At 35.3% G+C, this 22,081-nt stretch overlaps 1 protein-coding gene across 8 annotated transcripts in view; it reads right to left on the bottom strand.

The window, feature by feature from the left end:
* The window catches only part of MYO9A (myosin IXA), a 279,254-nt gene that overhangs the window by 98,984 nt on the left and 158,189 nt on the right, over positions 1-22,081 (bottom strand). For all 8 annotated transcript variants that reach the window (XM_017548134.2, XM_017548127.2, XM_017548128.2 and 5 more), the window contains 3 exons: positions 17,234-17,309; positions 8,715-8,858; positions 6,551-6,590 (listed from right to left, as the gene is read on the bottom strand). In XM_017548134.2, coding sequence (XP_017403623.1) covers positions 6,551-6,590; positions 8,715-8,858; positions 17,234-17,309 — 260 coding nt within the window. The remainder of the gene's footprint in view (positions 1-6,550; positions 6,591-8,714; positions 8,859-17,233; positions 17,310-22,081) is intronic.

The following is a 22,081-nucleotide window of genomic DNA, read 5'->3' as shown; positions in this document are numbered from 1 at the left end:
AAAAAAGAAAAGAAAAGAAAATAGAAAAAAAATTAAAAATATGTATTCTACAAATCCTGGGTAGAATGTTTTGTAAATGTCTGCTGGGTTCATTTACCTAAAGTGCAGTTTAACTTCACTGTTCTTTGCTGATTTTGTCTTATTGTTCTATCCATTGCTGAAAGCGGAGTGTTGGATGTAGGGGGGAGATCCTGTAAGTGCCAAGGCAGGAGCAAAAGGCCTCAGCCTATTTCCATACAAATAACAAAGAAGAAAGTAACTAGAAATATAACTGTAGTAGTTAATTATTCATATGTGATCTTAGTTATTCATAGGTGATCTTAATTCTTTTACGAATGCCTCGACAGAAGTGTGAACCTGGGGTGACTTTATGAAATGAATGACACTGCCTTGAACTTCTGAGCTCAAGCAGTCCTCCTGCCTAGGGCTCCCAAAGTGCTGGATTTACAGACATGAACCACTGTCTGGCCCTCTGCACTTAAACAAACAACCAAAAACATGCAGGGTCTCATTGTGTTCTTTGAGAAATCTCCAAAGTGTTCTCCATAGTACCCAAACTAATTTTCTTGTAGTATTTTCGTACGGTATCAGGATAATGCTAACCTTATAAAATGAGCTTGAGGTATTTTCTCCAGTTTAATTTTTTGAAAGAGTTTGAGAAGAACTGGGATTAATTATTCTTTAAACGTTTGGTAGCGCTGCATTGTGAAACTATCTCGTACTGGGCTATTCTTTTTTGAAAGAATTTTTATTGCTGGCCGGGCACAATGGCTCATGCCTGTAACCCATGCACTTTGAGAGGCCAAGGCAGGCAGATCACTTGAGCTCAAGAATTCGTGACTAGCGTGGTCAACATGGTCAAACCCCGACTCTACTGAAAATACAAAAATCAGCCAGGCATGGTGGCACACACCTGTAATCCCAAATACTTAGGAGGCTGAGGCAGGAGAATTGCTTGAACCCGAGAGACGAAGGTTGCAGCGAGCCAAGACTGAACCACTGCACTCCAGCCTGGGTGACAGGCACTCCGTCTAAAAAAAAAAAAAAAAAAAAAATTTATTGCTGATCCAATTTCCTTATTATTGATCACATTTCTGGTTTCTTCATGACTCAGTCTTGGTGAGTTATGTTTCTTGGAACTTTATCCATTTCTCCTAGGTTATCCAATTTGTTAGCATATAAGTTCTCATATAACAGTCTCTTCTGTTTTTCATTTCTGTGGTATCTCTCATTTTTTATTTTATTCTCTCTTATTTTGTTTATCCTTAAAAAACCCAAACTCTTAGCTTCAGTAATCTTTTCTATTGTTTTTATAGCTCTATTTATTTCTGCACTGATCTTTGTTATTTCCTTTCTTCTTCTAACTTTGGGTTTACTTTGTACTACTACTTTTGTTCCTTGAGGTATAGCATTATGTTATTTGAGATTTTTTTTCACTTTTAAAATTACACTGATGTATTCTTGTGTGTGTGTGTGTGTGTGTGTGTGTGTGTGTGTAATTCATAGGGTCTTACCCTATCACCCAGGCTGGAGTACAGTGAAAGAACATAGCTCACTGCAGTCTCAAACTCCTGGGCTGAAGTGATACTTCCTCCTCAGCCTTCTGTGTAGCTAGGACTACAGGCACCACCACCACATCATCTTCTTTATGTGGGCATATGTTCTTATGAAATCCCTCTAAGAACTGCTTCTGTTGCATTCTGTAAGTTTTGGTATGTTGTGATTCCATTTTCATTTGTCTCAAGATGTTTTTTAATTTCCCTTTCAACTTTTTATTTGCTATTGTAAGTGCATCAAATTAAGTTGTTCAAGAGAATATTGTTTGGATTTCCACATTCATGAATTTTCCATGCTTTATTCTATTATTTATTCTTAGTTTCATACCACAATTGGTCAGGAAAGATACCTGATATGATTTCAGTGTTAAGACTTGTTTTATGAACATATGATCTATCCCGAAGAATGTCCCTTTCATACTTCAGATGAATGTGTATTCTGATGCTGTTGATTGAAATGTTCTGTAGATGTCTATTAAATGCATTTGGTCCACTGTTCTCTTCAAATCCAGTGTTTCCTTATTGATTTTTGGTGTGTATGGTCTGTTCATTGTTCAAAGTTGGGTACTGAAATCCTCTAGGATTACTGTATTGTAGTTTATCTCTCTTTTCAGATGTCTCAACATTTGCTTTATACATTTAGATGCTACAATGTTGGGTGCATATATATTTAAAATTGTTACATCCTTTGGATGATCAGACCCCTTTTTATCATTACATATTGACCTCCTTTATCTCGTTTACAGTTTTTGACTTAAAGTTTATTTTGTCTGTTACAAGGATAACTACTGTTGCTCTCTTTAAGTTTTTATTTGCATAGGATTATCTTTTTCCAGCCCTTAATGTTCAGTTTGTACATCCTTAAAGCTAAAGTGAGTCTCTTGCAGGTAGCATATAGATGAGTCTTTTTTTTTTTTTTTTTTTTTTTGAGACAGAGTCTCGCTCTGACACTAGGCTGGAGTGCAGTGGCTCAATCTCAGCTCACTGCAACCTCCACCTCCCGGTTCAAGTGATTCTTCCACCTCAACCTCCCGAGTAACTGGGACTACAAGTGCGCACCCCCATGCCCAGCTAACTTTTGTATTTTTTAGTAGAGACAGGTTTTCACCATGTTGATCAGGATGGTCTCTATCTCTTGACCTCGTAATCTACCCACCTCGGCCTCCCAAAATGCTGGGATTACAAGTGTGAGCCACCATGCCTGGCTCAAGTCTCTCTTTTTTTAATGCATTCAGGCACTTCGTGTCTTTTAATTGAAAATTTTAATCCATTTACATTCAAACCAGTTATTGAAATTTACTATTGCCACTTCGTTCATTATTTTATTATTTTGTAGAGCCTTTCTTCCAATACTGCTGTCTTTCCTTTGTGATTTATTGTTTTTTATAGCAGTATGATTTCCATCCTTTTAACTTTGTGTATCCAATAAAGGTGGTCACCTTGAGGCTTACCTAAAGCCAGTCATATACTTATAACTTTAGTTTTATGCTTATAAAAACTAAACTTTCATTGCATGCATAAACACTACACTTTTACTCACCCTTCCTATTTTTTCTTTTTGAGGTTACATTTTGTATCTTTTTATAACTTATGTCCCTTCGCACACATTGCTGTGATCAGTGCACAAACAAATTCCTTCCAGAAATAATCTACAGAGATAATCTGCTCTAGCTTTATTGCTGGAACAAGCCAGATGAAAAAATTCAGTAAACACTGGAACTCATAGTCAGTATCCCAGGGGTGTACCATTTGTTTGCCCCACTGGCTACCAGATGCAGCCCAGAGGAGCCCAATTCTTAAACAACAGGTAGAGAAGTATACAGACAAACCCCTTCCAGAAATTAACTGGGGAGTGTGCTTTTTTTTTTTTTTTTTTTTTTTTTTTTTTTTTNGCTACTCAGGAGGCTGAGGCAGGAGAATTGCCTGAACCCAGGAGGCGGAGGTTGCCGTGAGCCGAGATTGCGCCATTGCACTCCAGCCTGGGTAACAAGAGCGAAACTCCGTCTCAAAAAAAAAAAAATTAATGAACTGAGTTTAATTTACATTTCTACTACCAAGACTAATTGTAAGAGTTTTCACCTTGATTAGTCTTTAGTAAATAAAAATATGCTCAAATTTTATGACAGTGTTTGACTCGCTTGAGCGTTGTAGGAAATTAGATTTGACCAAGGCATTCATTTATTCAGACTAAGGGTGAAAAAATGAACTTTGTTAAACAACAAGCCTACAGATACACGTTAAAGAGCTATGCAGTCTTGGTCATGCATTCACTAGTTGTGATTTTTTAATTGTAGATATTATATTGAAATTTCAGCCATACTAAATCATGTTAAAAACTATTTAAGATCCCTAATAATTTACATATGAGAACACCATGCTATGTTGCTATTTTTGTTCTCAATCTAATGTAGTGGTTCTCAGACTTCTACAGAGCATCAGAATCACCAGAGGGTTTGTTAAAATATAGCTTGCTGGGCCTTATTTCCGGAGTTTCTGATTCAGTAGATCTGGATGGGGCTCAAGAATGCTGAAATTGGCCAGATGCCATGGCTCACGCCTATAATCCCAGTACTGTGGGAGGCCAGGGCAGGTGGATCACTTGAGGGCAGGAGATCAAGACTATCCTGGCTACCATGGTGAAACCCCATCTCTACTAAAAATACAAAAATTAGCCAGGCATGGTGGTGGGCGTCTGTAATCCTAGCAACTTGGGAGGCTGAGGCAGGAGACTCTCTTGAACCTGGGAGGCAGAGGTTTTAGTCAGCTGAGATCATGCCACTGCACTCCAGCCTGGGTGACAAAGCAAGACTCTGTCTCAAGAAAAAAAGAACTTGGAAACTAACAAGTTTCCAGGGTGTTGTTGATGTTGTTGATCCAGGACCACGTTTTGAGAGCCACTAATGGAGTTTTTAAAATTACAATTACTATTTTCTTTGATACTATTAGCATGCAAGCAGGTATTTGTGGAGCCTGACAGAGATAAATTTGAATCTGTGATTTATTTACTTGATGACTAATAGTGCAAGTTAATAGGTCTAGATTGAAAGAAGAATGTTCAACATAGGAGTCCTTCCAAGTTCTTGCCCCTTATGGGCATTACTAGTTTGAAGGCTTTCAATCACAGTGCATATGTAGGCGATTCCTGGTTTATGAATGGCTTGCTTTCCAAAGTTTATTGCTTCTTTTTGTATGTTCCACAGATGGGAGAACTATCTAGTGGGAAAAAAATCCTATTAAATCTATATTTGGCTGAGCCACAGTACCAGTTGAACTCTTATTTCCCACTACTTGTAAGGAAATGCTTGTCCCAAGTGAATAATAATTAAAATTTACAAAGCAACTTAAAATCTTCAAAGTGTTTTCATATGTATCATCTCATTTAATCCTCCACAATAATCCTATATGAAAGCTCTTTAATGTAATAACTTTAACAATATGTTCTGCTTAAGGTTGTATAATGGAATCAGGATTTCAGTGCCAGGTTCGTGGACTCTAGACCTCGTGCTCTTTCCACATGCCATGCTACATGCTACTTCTTCTTCTTTTTTAATTTTTTCTTTCTTTCTTTCTTTTTTTTTTTTTTTTTTTTGTGAGACTGAGTCTTGCTCTGTCACCAGGTGTCAGTCTGGACTGCAGTGGCACGGTCTCGGCTCACTGAAACCACCTGCCGGGTTCAAGCAATTCTCCTGCCTCAGCTTCCCAAGTAACTAGGACTATAGGCGTGTGCCACCATGCCCAGCTAATTTTTGTATTTTTAAGTAGAGACAGGGTTTCATCACGTTGGCCAGGATGGTCTCAATCTCTTGACCTCATGATCCACCCACCTTGGCCTCCCAAAGTGCTGGGATTACAGGCGTGAGCCACTGCGCCCAGCCGGGAGTGTGCTTTTTAACTACTTACCTGCATTGACCCAGGGAAGTGCAGTCCCTGGAAATGTCTGTGTCATTAAAACCACCTCTTTGTTCTCTGTTACTGTAGTTCATATTTTCTAAGATTTATATACAGTATCTACTATTACATGTAATTATTTTGAGACTCATTCATGTTGTTACATGTATCAACAGTTTATTACTTTTTATTGCTGAGTTAAGTATTCTATTATATGGATATACCACAGTGTGTTTATCTATTCTTCTGTTGATGAAACTCTGAGATGCTGCCAGTTTTTGGCTATTACAAATAAAGCTGCTATGAACGTTAATAAAACAAACAAAGCAAAACAAAACCCTCCCCCTGCCAAAAAAAAAAAAAAAAAAAAAAAAAAAAAAAAAAAAAAAAAAAAAACCCCCCCCCACAAAAAAAAAAAAAAAAAAAAAAAAACACACAAAAAACCAGAGCTATGTCAACATGGGGCAAGTACTGTTCACCAAATCCTGCCCAGTATTTATATATGGTTTATATGGGTTAAAATAATAATGTTATTATTTTATAGCATTTGAAAAATTATATATAATTCAATTTTCAGTGTCCATTAATAAAGTTTTATTGGAATGCAAATTATAGCTGTATTTGTACTACAACAGCAAAGTCAACTAGTTACAACAGAAACCATAAGCCTGAAAAGACAACATCCCTTTACAGAAAAAACCTGGCAAACATTTACTATAGGTAATTGGATTAGGTGAGCACTAATCAGAAATTAGTTTAAAATCAGGTACAATTCACAATTTGACCTTAATTTGGTTCAAGGAAAAACGAAAAGACTTTATATAAAGAAACAATAACGAAACAAAAATTTACATTTATATTCAGAAGCTACTAAAATACTAGAAAATGGTAAATATCACAAATAAATATTTACCTGAATCATTAGGCTTAGCATTTCATAACAGTGATATTTCTAAAATGGATTCAACTAAGTGCACGATCACTATCATTTCAAGACTAAATACAAATAAGGTTATTTGTTTTTGATGTATAAAGATTGTATGAGTAATAAAAAATAATTGTGTAGCAGAATACCAATACAAAAAAAATGTTTTCACAGTACTCACCTTTGGAAGGGTAGGCTTGAATTTCAAATTTTTGTTTCTCCTATAGAGATAAATCATGCATTAAAAAAACCTACTGTAAAAAAAAAACAAAAACAAAAAAACAAAAAAACAAAAGCTACTATAGAGAACAAAGATTTCCAGGTCTCTTCTAAAACAACATATTATATACCCATTACTAACACTGCAGGTCCTCTATATGAAAACACTATCTAATTCAACCAAGCAGGCACATTGGGAAGAAAGAATAAACAAGTAAAAGATACTTGCCTTGTCATATCAACAGATTTACACCTGACGATTAGTAACACCAAGTTATACATTCTAAGCTACAGGTTCATTTTCCTCAGTTGTTAGTAGCTTCTTGTGCCTAAAGAAAACTTATTTCTATCATTTCAAGACTAAATGACATGCCTAAGTTTCATAAATTTTTTAAAAAACGGACTTATCACCAAAATATAATCTTCTATTTCTGATAATTAAAAATTCTTCTATTCCACTCATTTTTTCCTTATTCAAACCTCAATATCATACTTAAGCCAAGTCTTTTTTAATTTTTTTTATATATATATTTTTTTTTTGAGACGGAGTTTCGCTCTTGTTACCCAGGCTGGAGTGCAATGGCGCGATCTCGGCTCACCGCAACCTCCGCCTCCCGGGTTCAGGCAATTCTCCTGCCCCAGCCTCCTGAGTCGCTGGGATTACAGGCACACGCCACCATGCCCAGCTAATTTTTTTTTGTATTTTTAGTAGAGACGGGGTTTCACCATGTTGACCAGGATGGTCTCGGTCTCTTGACCTCGTGATCCACCTGCCTCGGCCTCCCAAAGTGCTGGGATTACAGGCTTGAACCACCGTGCCCGGCAAGTCTTTTTTATTTTTACCTTTTTTGGTAACGCAGAAATTTTTTTTTTTTTTTTTCAGAGTTTTGTTTCGCTTTCCCACTTTTTTTTTTTTTTTTTTTTTTTTTTTTAAATGAATGAGAGGTTCTTATGTTGCCCAGGTTGGTTGACCTCGAATGCACAGCCTCTCCTCCTCAAGTACCAGGACAACTGGCATGAGCCACCGAGGCCCCGATTTTTAGCTTTTTTTATAACCTCAGAAAGACGGAATAAAGCCCAACATTTATGAATATGAGCTGGGAAGTTAGAAAGACTTGCACAACAATCTATGGTCTACTACCTACTAAGGTATAATTTTTAACCTCTTTAACTTTTCGTTATGTAATAATGTAAAATGAGGATGATAATACTGTCTATAACTTAAAAGTTGTTATGAGGATTAAATGAGTTAACGTGTATCTCTGGGGTAGAGCAAGACCTACATAAATAGATCATATTAACACTAAGCAGTGATTCAGAAAAGGATTAAGGAATCCAATTCAGTCATACCTCTAGCTAGTGATCAAACAATATGCTTGGGAAATATTTAAAATATGTTAATGCTAATAACTTTTTTTCCTTTTTTTCCCCTCAGAGACAGGATCTTAATCTGTCACCCAGGCTGAAGTGCAGTGGCAAGATCATGGCTCACTGGAGCCTCAACTTCCTTGGTTCAACTGATCCTCCTTCCTCAGTCTCCTGAGTAGCTGGAACTACATGCATGCACACCACACCTGGCTAATTTTTTCTCCCTTTTCTTTTTTGGCAAGATGGGTTCTCTATGAAGCATGGTAAAGCATGGTTACAATTATGTCTTCAAACCAGCTCTATAATCAGTTAACAAGAAATGGAAAGCTTGGATAAGTGTTATATATCACTCAACCATTCACCACTTATAGGAAAATTTCTTGTCTAATTTGTTAGGACTGATAGAATTAAAGGATAACTGTAGTAAAAATTGGGAATTCTAACAAGAGTTAACAGTTTTTTCTTTCTCTGAAGGTAGGGCCTGTCTAGAACAATAAGACCTTTATTATCATCTCCATAATAAATATATTCAGTCATGATTCTCCTGGTAATATGGGGGAGAAAAAAAATCAACAAAACACAAGCTTTATATCATGTGAGATTCATGGCTGTAAATACTACCTAAATACCTTTGAGTCTTCTTTCAGTCAAAATTCTGCCGATGAAAATAACACTTCACTATCTCCCTTATTCATTTTTTCTGCCAGGAATTTTAAGCCAGACATAAAACAAAAATCACATTACTGAACAGTACTGACGTGAGAATTCCATGGGCTCTCTCCAGGAGTTTGCTGCTAGTTGAATTAGCAAATATTCCATCTTTATCAAGTAAGGAGGTGCTACTTGATAGTCTGCTCTGGTGAATCCCAGTTCTGCCATTCCAGGCAATATCAAATGTATCACTGTAAAAAATATAATTTGCTTTAATCAAGACATCTCTAATTAACACTATATTGCTTAAATAAGTAAAATAAAACTTTAAATACTAAAGTTAAAATTTTTAAAAAATGCTATACCAACAAAAAATGATTTTATTCAAATGACTATCAATCAACTGGGACTAACCTTTGTCTCATTCAGAATAAATTTCTATGAATTCTGTCATATTTGCATACAAATGTGCATGTAGATGAGCACATCAAGTAGCTGACATGTTTAAAAATATTATCATTCAACAACTAGTAACTAATATAATGGGTTACAGTATCTTCCCTCTTTGTTAGATTTTAGAATTTTCAAATGCTACTGTAGGAATCTGTAATCCTAATAGACTACCCCATCCTATGGAATATCTAATTTTCTCCTGAAAGTTCTTATTCACACATACACACTCATTACTCACACATCAACTACACTTACTAAGTCCTATGAGATTTTCTAGACACTGCAGATATAGGAATGAACAAAACAGATAAAATTATCAGTGACTGTAACATAATAATTAATGGAGGGCTCTCCAGGTAAAGTAGCAGTATCCAACAACAAATGAATGGATGTGGTATATACACAATGGAATACTATTCAGCCATTAAAAAAAAGAATAAAATCCTATCATTTGGACAACATGGACAAACATAGAGGACATTATGTTAACTGGAATAAGCCAGACACAGAAAGACAAACACTTCATGATCCCATTCATATGTGGCATCTAAATAAGCTGCACTCGCAGAAGTACTGAACAGAGCAGTGATTACCAGAGACCGGAAAGGGTAATGAGGTAGGGGGTGCAGTAAGGGAAGAGGTTGGTCAGTGGATACGAAGTTAGGGTAAGACAAGAGGAATAAGTTCTAGTCTTCTATTATACAATGGAGTGATTGTAGTTAACAATAAGGTATTACATATCTGAAAATAGCTAGAAGAGAAATTTTTGAATATTCCCACCACAAAAAAAGATAAATATTTGAGATGATGAACATGGTAATTACTTGATTTGATCATTACACAAGTATAAAGGTATCAAAACATCACACTGTACCCTATAATATGTATAATTATTATGAGTGAACTAAAATTTTTTTAAAAGAAATAGTAGCAGGAGATACCTACTTACAATAATTTCACATTTGTCCATATTTATAAATCTCAGCTTGCATTTGCTTAGAGAATTTATTCAATATATATAACTGGCATATAATCAATAAACTATTTAGAAACTCTTGTATTTTCATTATTTTGTGCTAAACCATTAAAAAAGTCGGTGAATCATTATCCCTAAGATAATGTGTCTTCCAAAATGGAGGACTAGTATTGTGCTTAAGATGGTTTGTATGTGCATTTATATTTTTCTCATTAAAAAATGAGTGGTACCTTGGCTTTAGAAGAAAAGAAAACAGAAAAAAAAGAGAGAGAAGAGAGAGGAAGGAAGAAAGGAAGGAAGTGAGGGAGGGAGAAAAAAGGGAAGGCAGAAAGGAGGGGAGGGACGGAGGGAAGGAGGAAGAGGAAAAAATGCAGTAGTAAAATACATTACTGGTTAAGATGCTGTGAAAATTGTTGAAATGACAACATATTCTGTGGTAGGGACTGTTGAGGAAAAAATTCTTTTAAAAAAAGAAAAGACAATAGAGGATTCAAAGCATTACATAAATTGAGTTGATAAAGCAGTGACAGGGTTTGAGGACTGACTCCAGTTCTGGAGTGCCACTGTGGATAAAACACTATCAAACAGCATTGCCTGCTACAGAGAAATCTTTCCTGAAAGGAGAGGCAACTGTAGCAAATTTCATTGTCTTATTTTAAGAAACTGCCATAGCCACTCCAATTTGCAGCATCCACCACTCTAATCAGTCAGCAGCCATCAACATCAAAGAAAGAGCCTCTACCAGCAAAAATATTATGACTCACTGAAGGCTCAGCTTTTTTTTTTTTAAGCAATATTTTTTAAATTAAGATGTGCATGTATTTTTTAAACAATAGTACTGCACAATTGACAGACTACAGTATAGTGTAAACACAACTTTTATATGCACTGGGGAACCAAAAAATTTGTGTGATTTGTTTTACTGAGAATTTGTTTTAATGTGGTGGTCTGGAACTGAATCCAACTTATCTCCAAGGTATGCCTGCACAAATAGTCAATATGTATGTGAAAAGATGCTGATCATCACTACGCATTAGGAAAATGCAAATAAAAAACACGAGTTACCACTTCACACTCCATACTAAAATAGTTATAATAAAAAAGATAGATAATAACAAATGTTGGCAAGGATATGGAGAAACTGGAGCCCATACCTGTTACCAGTGGAATGTAAAATGTTACAGCCACTTTGGAAAACCGTTTGGCAATTTCTCAAAATGTTGAACACAGAGTTACCATATGACCCAGCAATTTCATTCCTAGGTATATAGCCCCCAAAACAGAAAATATGTCCACAAAAAAAATTGTATGCAAATGTTCACAGCAACATTATCCATAATAGCCAAAATATGGAAACAATCCAAGTGCTGTCAACTAATGAGTGAATAAACAAAATAATCCATATAATAGAATGTGTGCCATAAAAAGAAAGAAAATACTGGTACATGCTACAACATGAATGATCCTTGCAAATTTTAAGACTCCGTTTATATAAAGTTTTCAGAATAGGCAAATCTATAAAGACAAAAGGAAAAATCATGGTTTCCTACAGCTGGTAAGGGCAGGAGGAATAGAAAGAAACTAAAGGGCAGAAAGTTTCTTTTTAGAGTGATTTAAATTATCTAAATTAGATCACAGGATGGTTGCACAACTCTGTAAACAGACCAAAACCCCACTGAATCTTATAGGTGAAATTTTGTAGTACGCAAATGACATCTCGCTGAAGCCAAATAAAACAAGGGCTGAGGAATCAGAGATGCTGGAACTAACATGCAGTGTAACAATGGATTCAATTTTTTGAAAAAAAAACTATTTGCAGTCAAGAGTTCTGTATGTAATCAAATTATTAATCTGTGTGAGGGCAGAACAAACACATGTTAAGATATACAAAGAATCCAAACATTTTCTTCCTATACAGGGTTTCTCATGTAGCTAGTGGAAAATATGCTCTATAAGAATAACCAAGTAGAACTAAAAAAGGAAGAAACAGTATAGAAAATAGCTGATGCAAAAGAGAAGAATGGTAACAGGCATCCTCAATACAAAAGTAAAGAACAATACCAACGTGACAGCTGTGCGGCAGACCTAGAAAAAAAACCTTCCAGGTTGGTACAGTCCAAAAAATGCAAGGAGAGATTTCTACAAAAAGATAAAATTGATTCGATGTGTCTTTATGTCATCAGAGAGACAACTGTGAAGAACAGCCTGAGATGAACTACTGATAAGCACACAGAAAATTTTAGAGGAAAACCTGGATAAATTCATGACTTGGGACCAGAGGAAAATTTCTTAAGTTATAAAGCAGACAAATCACAGAAATAAACTAATATGTTTAATTATATTAAATGTAGGAATTTATGTTGATCAAAAGTTATCATTAAAATGAAAATATAAGCTATAAATGCAGAGAAAATATTTGTAACACGTAATTGAAATGAAACTACATAAAATTTATACAGTATTTTTTCAAAAGAAATATGGGTTCAGTGTGTTTGACGAGACAGCTTGATATTTCTATCAAACAAATGACTTTCATATTGCAACTATCTTTGTAAGAATGACTCAAATAAAAGTCTCTTAAAAAGGCAAAAAAAAATGAAGAAGAAATATGGGTATACAACACTGGTATAACCACTTTGGAAAATAATTTTGCATCATTTTATAAAACTAACATGCCCACATCCTATTGAACTAGCAATTCCACAACTAAGTGTGTAACCTAGAGATTTAATAACAGGTGGACTAGAAAACTGTATTATTATGTTTAAAGCAGCCCCATTTGTCATAGTTGAAAAATCTGGTAACCACATACATAACCCCTGGCAGGAGAATGAACAAATTAATTGTGGTATATTAATGCCATGTAATTGTTTTTTTATTGTGGTAAAAAACACATATAAAATAAAATCTATCATTTAAACAATCTTAAGTGTACAATTTAGTGGCATTAAGTGCATTTACACTGTTGTACAAACATTCTCACCATCCATTTCCATAACTTTTCCATTATCTCAGACCGAACAACTATACTCATTAAACAATAAACTCTCCCTGTTCACCCCAATACCATAAAATTTCCTTTGTACCATCCTTTCTATCTTGTGACAAAAAGTACGTAACATAAAATTACTGTTTTAACAATTTTGAATTGTTTAAATCAGTGGCATTACATACATTTATACTTTTATGAAACCATCAACACTATCTCTTGAAATTTTTCTCAATTGAACCCCTGTATCCATTAAATAGTAACTTCTCATTCTTCCTAATATAATCCAATTTTATACAGCACCTGAAAGAACAACTACATGCAACAACATGGATCTATCTTAGATGTATCTTGTTGAAGGAAAACAAAGTCATAGAAGATCACATACTATCCATTAGTATTTCTGTAATGCACAAAAACAAAAAAAAAAGCAGGACAATTTACTGGTGAGAAAACAACACACATTGTACAACAATTTTTTTAAGCAAAGGAATTATAAACATAAAATTCTGGATAGCAGTTACCTGTCGGGACAGAGGAAGGGGAATGATCAGAAGGTAAAATGAATGTGCCTGCAGCAGTAATCTCCTGGTTCTAAACTTGGGTGGAAGGTTCATCTTGTTAGAATACTAACTAATGTAAATTTATGTTTTGTATATTCCCTACATTAATGTATCAAAAGCTGAATTAATGTATAAATAAAAGAGTGAACAAGAGCTTCCCATTAAACATGTATTTTAGACAAAACTGTGCATCATTTCAAATCCACTTAGTTTCATCTCTTATTCTAACAACTACTGTTGGCAAACAGTGCTGTGACTACTTTCACCACATTTTGTTCGGTTCTAAACAGATGCTACTAACTGCACCAGTTTTAGGCTCTAGACACTTGTCTCTTTGTTTAATGCAAGCTTCTACTCCACACTTACACATAACGAAACCATACGGGGCAGGCAAACCTTGGGGCAATGGATAAATCCTTCCCCCTTTCTTCCCCAAGACAGATAGATGGTCCTTAGACACAAATCATAAGGCTTTTCAGTTGGTCCCACAGGGTAGTACAACTAGTACCCAACTCAACGATGCATTTTTACATGGGTTCTCCAACGTTCCCTTTTCAATTTCCATATCCCTCATCCTGCTCCCTAGGATTACATTCTTAAATAAGCTACACTCTCTTTCTAAAATAAAATTTCAACTTTTATTTTAGATTCAGGGGGTTCATGTGGAGGTTTGTTACATGGATATATTGTGTAACGCTTACGTTTGGGCTATGATTGATCCTGTCAAACAGGCAGTAAACATAATACTCAATGGTTAGTTTTTCAACCCTTTCCTCCTCCCTCCCACCCCTAGTAGTCTCCAGTGTTTATTGCTGCCATCATTAAATCAGCTACATTCTTAAACTAAAACTACTTGGTCTCTGCTTAAAGGAAACCCAGATGAAGCCTCCACGGGATATTAACCTCCCAGTATTACTTCCCAATAATACTCAATGGTCTACTTCAGCTTCTAGCTGAAATACTCTTAAAATGGCATGTAAAAAAGTTGTATTAATAAATTTCTAAGACAAAGAGTGGGAAAGAAGATTATGCAAAGCACAGGGGCAGTAAATATAAAAGTGAGTGAAGATGTAATAAAGGATTTAGATGAGAAGAGATTGAAGTCTAAGTTTATATATATATATGAAAATCAGAGGGGGGTATATATATCCATGTGATCCAGAATATTTGTACATTTGTGTGTGTACAGACCAAGGGTATGGGGAGAGGGACTAAAACAAGATACCAGTGGATTCTCATTTAAAACTCTGGAATGGCTCAGATAACTGGTACCACTCCATGGGTGCTGCTTAGTAAGGCTAAATAAATATCTTTTTTTTTTTGAGGCAGAGTCTCACTTTGTTGTCCAGGATGGAGTGCAGTGGCGTGATACCAACTCACTGTACCTACACTTCCAGGGTTCAAGTGACCTGCCTCAGCCTCCCGAGTAGCTGGGATTACAAATGTGCGCCCACCATGCCTGGCTAATTTTTATATTTTTAGTGGAGACGGCGTTTCACCATATTGGCCAAGCTGGTCTAACTCCTGGTCTCAAGTGGTCCGCCTGCTTCAGCCTCTCAAAGTGCTAGGATTACAGGTGTGAGCCACCATACCCAGTCTAGAAGCCACTTATGAGAAAAATTCCACAGGAAGGTCTCAAAGGATTCACTTGACAGTTATAAACTAATGATTTCATGTTTGATCTGATTTTATAAATACTCATTATTCTACTTTCTCCCTCTTCTCTACCATGTCTCCAAAATATGTCTATGATAAATTCACCAACGCAATAAATGCAATCTAGAGGAACTCTTGTTAAACCTGTTATCTGGCTTTTTCCTGTAACATTCACAAATGTCACAAATCTTTTTTCTATTGCATTCAAAAGAAAAGAATGAAAGAGTGGGAAAGAAGACTAGCCAAAGGATAGGGGCAGTAAGTTTAAAAGTGAGTGAAGATGTAACAAAAGATTTAGTAGAACAGAACAAGTTGAAGTTTAATGGTTTTAAGTCTCCTAATTTCTAGTTTATGCTTCTTTCTTTATACTTTCAATTTTGGATACCCGAAGTGGTCCAATGGATGGGACCCACTACATCCACCCATTTGGTTCTTCTTTGTATCTTCTATTTCTTTGCTGAGCCTTTCTAACTTTTTTATTTGTTTCAAGTGTGTTAGCAATTGCTCCCTGAAGCGTTTTACAGTAGAAGCATGAGCCACCACATCCAGCTAATTTTCTTTGTTTTTGGTAGAGACAAGTTCACACTATGTTGCAAAGGCTTGTCTTAAATTCCTGACCTCAAGCAACCTGCCTCAGCCTCCCAAAGCACTGAGATTTCAGGCATAGTCACCATGCCCTGCCTTATATATCTATCTTTACAATATTAGTTTATCATTCATTGAGTGCCTCTATTCAAGTAACTGCTTAAGGCAATTACCAGATCAAGTCAATCAACTTTAAACCAATATATTGGGACTATCCTCAAATGATATATAAAAGCAGAAACCCATATAGACCACTTCAGGTATCCAAAATGGAAAGTACAAAGAAAGAAGCACAAACTAGAAATTAGGAAACTTAAAACCATTCAGCTGCTTTGTGAAATGAGGCACATCACGGTTTCTTTTTTATATAATCAAGAAAATTGGGTACCTATCTGATGACCAAGGTGAGAATAATGCCAACAGACAGAACTGAAGGTATACAGGTCAAGATTATCTAATTTGGTTTTGGTTAAAATTTAACATACAAATATGGATATCATCATTGGCCAAGTATTACTGTTAAGAAAACAAAGGACATATAATATAAAATAGCAAATAGTTTAATTTGTGGTATTCAAAGTGAATATATTTATGGCTAGATACTTGGGCTGTGACAGCTCTTGCACATGAAGTTAGTGAACCCAGACTTTTAATAAGCAATAAAGACGCATGAAAAAGTTACTGAGCAGACAAGTGACTATATTAGAAAGACATAGTAACTCAATTGGAAAAAATGATCAGTGAAGTTATACCTTCATTTTAACAACAGACCATCCTCATTACCAGAGTACTAGAAAGCTCAATATTTTTTATGATGTTTCAACTGCAGAGATCGCATTCTAGAAACAATGTTCTTCTCCTCATATAAATTACAATATTTATTAAATAGTACACATAAAAAACAAAGACTTTATGAACTCATAAATTATTTATATTTGTTACTGTCATATTGTTCTCAAGAATTCTTCATTGAAAATAGTAAAAGGTAAGCTTTGGTAATCGCACTCACCCAAAAAATGTATTGGATGGTTTGATGTAAATCAAACTATTCAATTATTACTTCCCAATAAGATTTCTCCACAGAAAGCAGCAGAATAACCCTTAAATTTTGTAAAAGACATAAAATGCAAGAAGGGTCTCAGCAATTAAAATATATGAGCTCATTTTAAATTATTCTGAAGAAACTTTTTCAAAATTGTAAAGCCATTTTACCAGAAGCAAATGTAGACAAATTTTGTTAACTTTAACCTATTAACGTGTTATTCTATCACTTATAAAGGATTTAAGAAATAAGAAACTAAACAAGCCTGAATTATTTCATACTTCTAAAGTCACAAAAATATCAACCAGAATGCTAGTTATTTCTTCTATGCTTCCTTGAAAACATAAACCAAGTATACTTACTGTTGGTTTTTTTCATTTATAGCATTCATGCCCTGGAGATCAGAAAGAGGTGTTCTGGGATTTTTCCGGCTTATACCTAAAATTTAAGAAACAGAAAATTTCAAATCAGTGCTAAGAAAAACAAAACATGAAACAATTTTTGTAAAGACAAATGAAATTTAATAACGAATATTTGCTAAATATTTCAGAAACATCTAAACAGTTATATGAACCAAGTCTCATAACTGTCACTGACATTAGTTAACAATGCACCCAATCAGAAAATTTAATAATGAAATATTTTATTTCTTCTTTCATTGAAACATTAACTTCAGGAAATACAAGGGTGACTGGACTGAACGCCTAGAAGTGTACAAGTTCATTTTTTTAATTTTTAGGTTCGGGGGGTACACATGAAGGTTTGTTATAAAGGTAAACTCATGTAATGGGGGTTCGTTGGACAGATTATTTCACCCAGGTATTAAGCCCAGTACCCAACAGTTACTTTTTCTGCTCCTCTCCCTCCTCCCACCCTCCATCTGGAACTAGACCTCACTGTCTGTTTTTTTCCTTCTTTATGTTCGTAAGTTGTATCATTTAGGTGCCACTTAAAAGTGAGAACATGCAGTTTGTGTTCCTGCATTAGTCTGCTAAGGACAATGGCTTCCAGCTCCATCCATGTTCCCACAAAAGACATGATCTTGTTTTTTATGACTCTACAAGTTCATTTCTTATTTTGATGCAACATTTTTAGCAATAAATATATGTCTGATATGTAATAAATACAGTGAGTATTAACACACTGAGAATTAATGTTATAAATACAATGAGTATCAAGGAAGACAAATTGCTTCCTTAAGAATTACCAATATTTAAAAAATGTAATGTTCTTCAAATCACATGCTAAACATGTTAAGTTCTGTAAGTATAAGGCTATCAATTTTTATAACATACATGCAAACATTTAATATAGGTAAGATACACTGGCAAAAAAGAAGTATTTTTATTCAACATGACAATCTTGTATGCAGAAAATCCTATGGAATAAAAAAAATCAATTTGGACTAATAAACGAGTTCTACAAAACTATAGGAAACAAATAAATATAAAATGGTGGCTGGGTGTGGTGGCAGATGCCTATAATCCCAGCACTTTGAGAGGCCAAAGCAGGCAGATCACTTGAGTTCTGTAGTTCAAGACCATTTGGGCAACTTAGAGAGACTTCATCTCTACTACTAATAAAATATAAGTGCTTAGAAGAGTGCATGGCACATAGTCAACACTATATCCACATGAAGTGATTGTTATCTTTCTGTATGAGCAAGGGAAACTGAAAAACCACAGCAGACTCTTTCTGCTATTTAAATCATGCAAACAGTGGCATAAGCCAGTAATCCCAACAGTTTGGGAGACCAACGCAGGTAGATCACTTGAGCCCAAGAGTTCAAGACAAGCCTGGGCAACACGGTGAAACGCCATCTCTACAAAAAATAGAAAACTTAGCCAGGTGTGGTGGCTCACACCTACAGTCCCAGCTACTTGAGAGGCTGATGTGGGGGGATTGGTTGAGGTCCCGAGATCGAGACTACAGTGAGCTAAGATCGTGCCACTGCACAGTAGCCTGGACGACAGAGTGAGACCTTGTCTTCAAGTGGGGAGTAGAAGGTGGGGACGAGGTGGCAGGGCTGGGAAGTAGAAATAGCAATAAATATTCTGAAATGAAATTTTTAAAAGTACAAAATGTCTACATTGAAAACTATAAAACAACATTAAAAAAAAAATAAAGGGCCGGGCGCAATGGCTCATGCCTGTAGTCCCAGCACTTTGGGAGGCCAAGGCGGGCAGATCATGAGGTCAAGAATTCAAGATCAGCTTGGCCAATATGGGGAAACTCCGTCTCTACTGAAAATACAAAAATTAGCTGGTCATGGTGGCGTGTGCCTGTAGTCCCAGCTACTTGAGAGGCTGAGACAGAAGAATTGCTTGAACCTGGGAGGTGGAGGTTGCAGTAAGCCACGGTCGTGCCATTGCACTCCAGCCTAGTGACAGAGTGAGACTCCATCTCAAAAAAAAATAATAATAATAAAAATAAAAATAATTAAAAAAAATGAAGCCCTGATCCCATTTTAAAATCATCAGATCCAGCCAAGCTCTGTGGTTTACACCTGTAATCCCAGCACTTTGGGAAGCTGAAGTAGGCTGCTCACCTGAGGTCAGGAGTTCACGCCCAGCCTGGCCAACAGGGAGAGACCCTGTCTCTACAGAAATGCAAAAATTAGCCTCGCATGGTGGCACGTGCTTGTTATCCCAACTACTTGAGAGGCTAAGGCAGGAGAATCGCTTGAATCTGGGAGGTGGAGGTTGCAGTGGGCCAAGATTGCGCCATTGCACTCCAGCCTGGATGAGAGAGAAAGACTTTGTCTCAAAACAACAACATAACAAAAAACCCATCATATCCCAAGATCTCCCACTTGTTCAAATTAGCAAAAAAGAATTTTAAAATAGCTATCTTGAGATGATATCAAATAGTCTAACAACATGTAACTGGAGTTTCAGAAGGAAAAAAGAAATTGTAGCAGAAAAAATTTTTGAAAAATATTGGCCCAAAATTTTCTAAATCTGATGAAAAACAATGGAAAGTCCAAAAGGTGTAGCAAATCCCAAAGAAAATTAATATAAATCATATTTAGGGACTTGAGAGTCAAACTGCTGAATGCCGAATATAAAGAGAAAATTTTAAAACAAAAGGAAAAAAAGATACATGACATATGAAGGAATGACAATGGAATGACATCTGAATAATCATAAATAAAGCCCTAAGAACATGGAACATCTTTAAGATACCAAAAGGTTGACAGATCGTAATGATGTTAAACATATATCTACTTCATGAAGAAACTCCACTCGTAAGTATTTACTGAGGAATAAAAATATGTCTGCAAAATGACTCAAACAAGAATGTTCATAGCAGTTTTCTTCACAATAGCTCTAACAGTGTATTTAACTTTTAAATACACCAACAAATCAATAAGCACAATTACATACATTATATGTCATATAAATTATATACAATTATGTATATATACAAATACAATGGAACACAACTGAGCAACAAATGACTGATATTTGGAAAAACATGCATGAATACATGCATAACTGTTGCATAACACAATCAGAACATAAAATACATACTGTGTGATCCCATTTGTATAAAAGTTTTAGAAAGTATAAAACTATGTGGTGTGCAGTGGCTCATGCCTGTAATCCCAGCACTTTGGGAGACTGAGGCAGATGAATCACCTGAAGTCAAGAGTTCGAGACCAGTCTGGCCAACACAGTGAAAGCTTGTCTCTACTAAAAATACAAAAACTAGCTGGGTGTGGTGGCAGGCGCCTGCAGTGCCAGCTACTTGGGAGTAGTCCCAGATACTGAGGCAGGAGAACTGCTTGAACCTGGGAGGTAGAGGTTGCAGTGGGCCGAGATCACGCCACTGCATTCCAGCCCAGGCGACAGAGCAAGACTCCATTTCAAAAAAAAAGAAAAGAAAACATAAAACTGACTTATAGTAATAAATCTGTGGTTACCTAAAGGAGATGGGAAAAAGTACAAGAGAATAAGGATAAATTTTCTGGCATAACTCTTTCCTAATCTTCTTAATTTCTTTGTATTTTGATTTGTCTCTTGTAAGCATTCTACAGATAACTTTTGTTCATCTTCTTTAATTCATGTTTTTTAAACTGTTCAGTTTAGTCTATTTTAACTTACTGCTGTAACTGATACATCTGAAATATTTTTTCTGACGTCTAAGTTTATATTTTTTATTTACCTTAACTATTATATGCTTTCATTGAGCCTTCTATTGAACTGCTTTCTTTGTATCTTCTTTCTTTTGTTACAGAAATTGTATATCCTTAAATGTTTAACATACTAATGAATTCTAACCTAATTATTTCTGTTTCCCTGAAGAGTACAAGAACTTTCAAACATTTTAAAGTCATCCCCTTCTCATTAGGAATGTTATTGCTACCCAATACTTACTTTCACCTTGTTTTCTTTCCTTAATCAAGTAAATTAGGTATACTATAAGTTTTATAACGTTGTTGCTTATTTAGATTTATATATACATTTACCAAGTTCCTTATTAAATCTCCGAAACTTTCTAGTGGGTTCAGCTTCTGCCTTTCTCAACTAAATTTTAAAAAAATATATAGGTGAGCATCTGTTCATATTACCATCTAGCTTTATTAATTGCTATCATTCACATTTGCCTGGTACATCACTATCCATCCTTTTATTTTCACCACTTTAAAATCGTACAGCTATCACTTAAACTACTGAAAATTTCACTGAGAGTTTAATTGGTGAGCGTAAACATTTAATTTTAAATAATATCTGTTTCTGGCATTTAATTTCATGTTTTTCATTTATTTCACTCTTTCATTTTTTTCCCTTCTTGGTTTTCACTTTATAAAGGTTTCTTATGCTACCTTAAAAGATAAAAATTGTTATTATTGTGATTGTCCTTAAGGCACAACATGTTCAAGTTATTTACCTATACTGATTTCCTAAACTTGATAAGATTATTTTAATTCAAGAGCAGTAGAGCCCCCTGCTTTCCCTTCAGTTTTCATGCCAATATCTTCTACATTTGTCTCTGCATACCATATGAAAGCAGTAGTTCTGATCATAGACAATTTTTTATTTTGGATATTCTTAGTTTCATGAAAAATAATCTCTTCTAGGTCTTTATTTGTAACTTGTATCAGGCTTCATGACATGTAGTTAAACATTTTTTATTGGAATAAAAATTTCAAACAGCTAAACATATACATGTTAAGCACACAGCTGGATAAGTTTTGCCAAATGTAT

The sequence above is a fragment of the Cebus imitator genome, unplaced genomic scaffold (assembly GCF_001604975.1).
Source record: "Cebus imitator isolate Cc_AM_T3 unplaced genomic scaffold, Cebus_imitator-1.0 Scaffold203, whole genome shotgun sequence".
NCBI classification, from domain to species: domain Eukaryota; kingdom Metazoa; phylum Chordata; class Mammalia; order Primates; family Cebidae; genus Cebus; species Cebus imitator.
The sequence above is the reverse complement of the archived record's forward strand: the minus strand, read 5'-3'. Positions and strand labels throughout refer to the sequence as shown.